Raw genomic sequence first — 6,751 nt, forward strand, 5'->3', positions numbered from 1 at the left:
TTTATTAACCAACTAGCAAGGAGCTAGTGGTGGAAAGCATCAACAAAACTACAACATCTATAGTCAATAGTTCCAAGTAAAATTTTTTTTTTTTTTTGAACGGCAATTTTTTTGGCATCAGTAGATCATTTATTTCAACGACCCTCATCATTTGCACGTAACACATACGTTCGGGCGGAAACCCGAACCCGATCGACGGTACCCGGGAACACATCCATTCGGGCAGTGGTTCCGGGTAGAGGTTCGTGAACGAATCCATTAAAACCTCCCTATAGGGTCAATATATACCACCATTATTGGCGTTCAATTGGTTTAAAGAAAATCATGTCATCCCTAAGGATCGAACCCATGACCTCTCCCTATCCCATGACACAAAGTACATGGGGAGAACCGTTAGGCTATGCCCGCAAGTTCAATAGTTCCAAGTAATTACATACTTACATATAGATGAATACGAAAAAAATGAATAATTGCGAATTAGGTCGTAAATATCTCCTTTTTTCACCTTGTATTCTGAAAACACTACATCATTTCTATAGCTACGTAACACCCAAAATATGGTAGACACGATAACATAATCTACTCCTGCCAATACGAGAATGATGGAAAATAAATAAGAATCCACACCTGAACCAATCTCCACACCTTAGAATCCACTTCGCACGTAAAAAGAGATGACTAGAATGTTCGATTCTATACGAACACCATGGACATCCAATCGTAGTTATTTCGAAACCTTTTTCAGAAAAGTTTAAACGTGTAGGTAATCGATCAAGAGGAATTCTCCGAATATGAAATTAACCTTTCTTGAAAGTATCTTACACCAACTCATACTCGGGCTGATAGAAGGAAGAAAAATTTATCTATATACGATCTTGTACCACGTACCAAAAAAGATCCTTAAGTACTAGCTGCCCATCTTCCTGAATCTAGTTCATTGAAAAAACCGTGGAACCAACAACGGAACAAAGATCCTGTAATGCTTTTATGTTCCAACATCCATCAATAACACGTCTCCAATTCTGTAACACCCGCTGGTTTGCCTAAAAGGCTTACGGCGCGCCGTGCAACCCTGGCGCGCAACTTAAATGGTAAAGTTAGATGTTGTCGATAGAATTTTGGAACTTCAGGGGGTTTCATATATATATATATATATATATATATATATATATATATATATATATATATATATATATATATATATAGGTTTTATGAAACAATTAGACGAAACCCCAAAAGTAGACGAAATTGGGACGGTGGCGACTTCAGGCGATTTGAACTATTCCGACTAATATCTGTAAGCAATTTTCATCGTTTTCATTTCCTATTCTATTGAGGCTGTCTCAAACTTTAGATGGGGAAGAAAAAGAAATTACCCCAGGCTTCTACGTCTAGGGTTCTTCGCAATCGCAAATTAGGAGAAGATAATGAAGAGAATCTGGAGAGTGAGGGCTCGGATTCTAATTCGGAGATTGAGTCAAAAAAACAGGATATGTGTAACTCTCAAAACCCTAGTTTGATTGATCTACGCGAACTTGAACCTAACGTGGGAAAAGAGGAGCACGAGTATGAGAAGGTGAGTGTTTACTCAGCATCTATTGATGGCAGTATTCACGAAGACGAGATTGAATTCCCAGAGTTGAATAAGAAAAGCAAAACGAATTCTCCTGTAGTGAATTCTCAGCAGAAGGTGATGGAAAACAACCTTTTCGGGCAGGAACCACTTGCAAAATCTTATCTAAACGCAGTTGGGGGTGATCAACCCAAACAGAAGGTAAACTTTTCTTTTGTTGAGAATATAGTTCCTAGTGATGAAGATGTGGACGTGCTGATTCCTATTGAGTCGATTGTTAAGGCAACTAACAGGTATAAGAATACCCTTTATGGATACTTCTTAGGGCGCAGGTTACCATTCCCAGTAGTTAACAACTATGTAATGAACACCTGGAAAAAGTTTGGCATCGAAAAGATAATGATGAATGCGAAAGGTTTCTACTTCTTTAAGTTTGAAACTGAGCAAGGATTATTGAACGTACTTGAAGGTGGCCCATGGATGATAAGAACAGTGCCGATAATCCTTAATAAATGGACACCAGAGGTCTCACTTTCGAAAGAAGATCTTACTAGGGTGCCAGTATGGGTAAAAATGTATGACATTCCTTTGGCCGCTTTTACTGCTGTGGTGTTGAGTGCGATTGGATCAAAGATAGGGAAGCCTATGTTACTGGACTCATATACGGCTACTATGTGTACGAAGTCATGGGGAAGGCCAAACTATGCTAGAGCATTGATAGAGGTTGATTCAGAAAATGACCTAAAACAGTCACTGAAGGTGGGAACACCAAACTTGGAGATGAACCGGAAAACAATAGATGAAGTTCGAATCGAGTACGAATGGAAACCCCCTCGTTGCTCATGTTGCAAAGTTTTTGGGCACTCGGATGCTCAATGCCCGAAAACAATTCCAGTGGCTGCTGAAACAGTTGTGGAGACTGCTGATGGTTTCAAGCAAGTGGTAAATAGAAATTGTAACAAAGGCAAAACTATTGGTTTTACTGTAAATCATGCAAAGCCAAAGTTTGTGTATCGGCCAAAACCAAATGCTGCTGCCACTAAACCAACTGGTGCTAGTACAAGTAGGGTTAAAACTATTGAAAACCCATTTGAGGCCCTTAATAATTGTAATGATGAAGGAGAGGTTCTCGTGGCAGAAGGTGAGCAAGAGCAGAAAACTGATGACTTTGAACCGGGTATAGGAGAATTGGACGGTTTCATGGCAAATAAAAAATACTCTGAGGGGGCAAGCACTCCCGTCTTAGACGGTTTAAATGGTTAACATTGCATCATGGAATATAAGGGGGTTGAACCGCCTCCCTAAACAAAGTGAGGTTCAAAATGTGGTTCTAAATAATAAATTAAGTATATGCGCTATCTTAGAATCACATGTAGCGATAGAGAAGTTGAATAAAATATGCAATAATGTGTTCCCACGTTGGAATTGGTCATCTAATAGCAGTATATGCATACGTGGCACCCGTATTATCATTGGATGGGATACAGATGTTGTTCGGTTAATGATCCTAGCTGTTTCGGATCAAGCGATTCATTGTCAGGTGAGATCTTTAATGGATGACCATAATTTCTTCATATCATTTATTTATGCGACGAACCATTACAAACAGAGGAGATCTTTATGGCGAGAGTTGGAAATGCATAAATGTTTTGTGCGGGATAATCCATGGGTTATGATGGGAGACTTTAACGCCTCGTTAAGTTTGGAGGATTCATCCACGGGAGGTTCAAAGGTTACAATTTCTATGCGTGAATTCAAAGATTGTGTTGATAATCTTAACATGGTGGATGTTAACCATATGGGGTTTCGGTTTACTTGGAATCAAAGACCTAATGCTGAGGTTGGTTTGTTAAAGAAAATTGATCGGGTTATGGCTAATGATGCGTTTATATCGCGTTATGTAGATGCATATGTTTTATTTCAGGCATACCGAATCTCGGATCATTGCCCGGCTGTCCTGAAATTTGCACAAAGTTGGGAGGGGAAACCAAAACCCTTCAAGTTCAGTAATTACATTATCGAGCATGAGAAGTTTAAGGATGTAGTTTCTGAAGGTTGGAAGGTAGAAATCCCGGGGCACATGATGTTTAGAGTTACAAAAAGGTTGCGTCTTCTCAAAAAGCAAATGCGAAAATTGATGTGGAGTAAAGGTAACCTTCACTCAAATGTCATTACCCTTAGAAGCGAGCTAGATGCAGCTCAAGTTTTGCTGGATAGTGATCCCAACTCTAGGGATCTAAGGAAGAAAGAAAGTACCATTCTCAAAAAATACAATGAGGCTATATATGAGGAAGAATGTTTTTTGAAGCAAAAATCGAAAGTCGAGTGGCTCCGAGTTGGGGATGGTAACTCGAGATACTTCCATAATGTGGTCAAGGGGCGTATGCATCGAGGTAAAATACACGCAATTGAGAATAGCGAAGGTAATATAGTGGAAGGCCAAGCTGCTTTTGATGTTATAACTGATCACTTCAGAAACTTTTTAGGACATCATGACAACTGTTCGAATATTGTTGATCCGCAATTACTTTTTTCCAAGAAAGTTACCGATCAGAAGGCTATGGAGATGATATCTCCGGTGACTACGGACGAAATAAAAAAAGCCATGTTTGATATAAATGACCTAAAGTCTCCGGGGCCGGACGGTTATTCAGCTGCGTTTTTCAAGAATGCGTGGGATATTGTGGGTGAAGATGTGGTGAAAGCTGTGAAGGACTTCTTTTCTCAGGGTAAACTTCTGAAAGAAATTAATCATACACTGATCTCTTTAGTGCCGAAGGTTCAAAGCCCCTCCAAGGTTACTGATTTCCGTCCCATCTCTTGTTGTAATGTTATGTACAAATGCATTAGCAAGGTGATCACGAACAGAATTAAATTGAGCCTGGATGATATTGTTAGTGAAAACCAATCTGCTTTTATTCCGAATAGACGCATCTCTGATAGCATAATGCTCACGCAGGAAATCATGAAAAACTATCATCTTGATAGAGGAGTTTCGAGATGTGCATTTAAGGTTGATATTCAGAAGGCTTATGATACCGTGAATTGGGATTTTTTGAAGGCGACTTTATTGGGGTTCGGTTTCCATTCCAGAATGGTCAATTGGATCATGAAGTGTGTAACAACGGCTTCATATTCTATTAACATAAATGGGAATGTTCATGGCTATTTTCAAGGAAGGCGTGGTCTGAGACAAGGTGACCCTATGTCTCCTTATCTCTTCACTCTTGTAATGGAAGTGTTAACTCTAATGCTTAGAAGACAAGTTGCTCAGGAAGACAACTTTCGTTATCATCCTAAATGTGAGCAATTGAAAATTATTAACTTGTGTTTTGCAGATGATTTGTTTCTTTTTTCCTACGCAAACATAGGTTCGGTGAAAGTTATCCGTGAAGCTCTTGAGGAGTTTAAACATTGTTCAGGTCTAACTCCCAGTCTCCCGAAAAGTTCAGCTTTTTTCTCTAATGTGACAAACCACTTGAAAGCAGCGATTCTAGATATCCTCCCTTTCGATGAAGGGAACCTCCCAGTTCGGTATCTCGGGGTGCCGTTAGTTTCCTCTCGATTATTATATCAAGATTGCAAGATTTTGGTGGAAAGGGTGAAGCATAAAATTGATGACTGGAAGAATAAGTCACTTTCCTTTGCTGGGAGAGTCCAACTTATTATTTCTGTTCTAACTTCTATGCATATTTATTGGGCCTCGGTATTCATTCTGCCTGATGCTATTATTAATGACATCGAAAAACTTCTTCGAGGTTTTCTTTGGTGCCAAGGAGCTATGAAAAGGGGTAAAGCAAAGGTTAAGTGGGATGTCTTATGCTTGCCGAAAGATGAGGGGGGTCTCGGAATTAAAAGGCTCAAATATTGGAATGTTGCATTAATGACTACTCATATTTGGAGTATTATTACCCTTAAAGAATCTCTTTGGGTTAAATGGGTTTACTCCCATCATCTAAAAAATAAATCTTTTTGGGATGTTTCGATTAAGGCGGATGCGAGCTGGAGTTGGAGAAAGATCCTGAGATGTCGTGATTCTGTTCGTAAATTTATGGTGCATAAGATTGGAGATGGGTCCTCGGTTTTGGCTTGGTTTGACACTTGGTGTAATGTTAGCCCACTTATTGATATAGTGTCATGGAGGGATATCAATGCTACAAGGTTTAGCTATGAAACAAGAGTTGCGGATCTGGTTCACAATAACAGTTGGGTATGGCCAACTCAGTGGTTAACAAAATACCCCATTTTAGCTTCTATTTCGGTTCCTATCTTATCAAATAATAGAGACTATATTGTGTGGAAAGAAGCTGATGGAATAGAATCCAGGTTTGCGGTTAGCAGCGTTTATGAAGCTATTCGTCCAAGTAAACCAATTGTGCCATGGTTTATTATTGTATGGTTTTCTCATTGTATTCCTCGACACGCTTTTATCCTTTGGTTACTTATGGGTCAGAAGTTAAAAACCCACGACAAACTTAAGTCTTGGGAAGTTCGTGACGATCAAAGCTTGGTGTGTTCTCTTTGTTCTATGTGTTCGGATTCTCATGATCATCTCTTCTTCGAGTGTCAATATGCTCGAAGGGTTTGGAGCTTGGTTCAACCCCACATGAATGCTGTGACTACGTTCCAATGGGCTGCGGTCACAGATTTGATTTTAGAATCTCATGTTCTAAACTCAGTTGATACACTTGTGAAAAAACTAATGTTTGCGGCTTCGGTCCACTTTATCTGGTAGGAGAGGAATAATCGGTTATTTAAGAAGAAGCGAAGGCCAGCGGATAACTTATTTGAGGCGATATATTCTACTGTCCGGTTGAAACTTATGTCAATTCGCTTCAAGGAGTCAAGGAAGATTAAGCTTTTTCGGATTGCTTGGAATTTAGACTAGTTTTCTTTCTAGTTTTTGTGTGTTTGCCTTTTGGCTTGGGTGTTTGCTGGGCTTTAAGACTCACTTAAAGCAGCTGTTCTTCATTGTTATCTTTCTTTTATTCATTAATAAAAGTTCATCGGGGTAACCCTTTACCCCAAATATATATATATATATATATATATATATATATATATATATATATATATATATATATATATATATATATATATTATATATATATTGTATAAACTTATTAGGGGCAGAATCGGGGTCTGGAACACCCCATTTGTGTCTCAAAGCTTCCATAG

General features: G+C 39.0%; 1 protein-coding gene across 1 annotated transcript; it reads left to right on the forward strand.

Annotated features, from left to right (window-relative positions):
• The first annotated feature begins 1,354 nt into the window (after positions 1-1,354).
• Positions 1,355-6,308, forward strand: LOC139849098 (uncharacterized). Its single transcript, XM_071838771.1, has 2 exons — positions 1,355-2,831; positions 2,938-6,308. The coding sequence occupies exons 1-2, from the start codon at positions 1,355-1,357 to the stop codon at positions 6,306-6,308; spliced, it is 4,848 nt and encodes a 1,615-aa protein (XP_071694872.1).
• The last annotated feature ends 443 nt before the right edge of the window (positions 6,309-6,751 follow it).

Source organism: Rutidosis leptorrhynchoides, chromosome 5 (assembly GCF_046630445.1).
Source record: "Rutidosis leptorrhynchoides isolate AG116_Rl617_1_P2 chromosome 5, CSIRO_AGI_Rlap_v1, whole genome shotgun sequence".
NCBI lineage: Eukaryota > Viridiplantae > Streptophyta > Magnoliopsida > Asterales > Asteraceae > Rutidosis > Rutidosis leptorrhynchoides.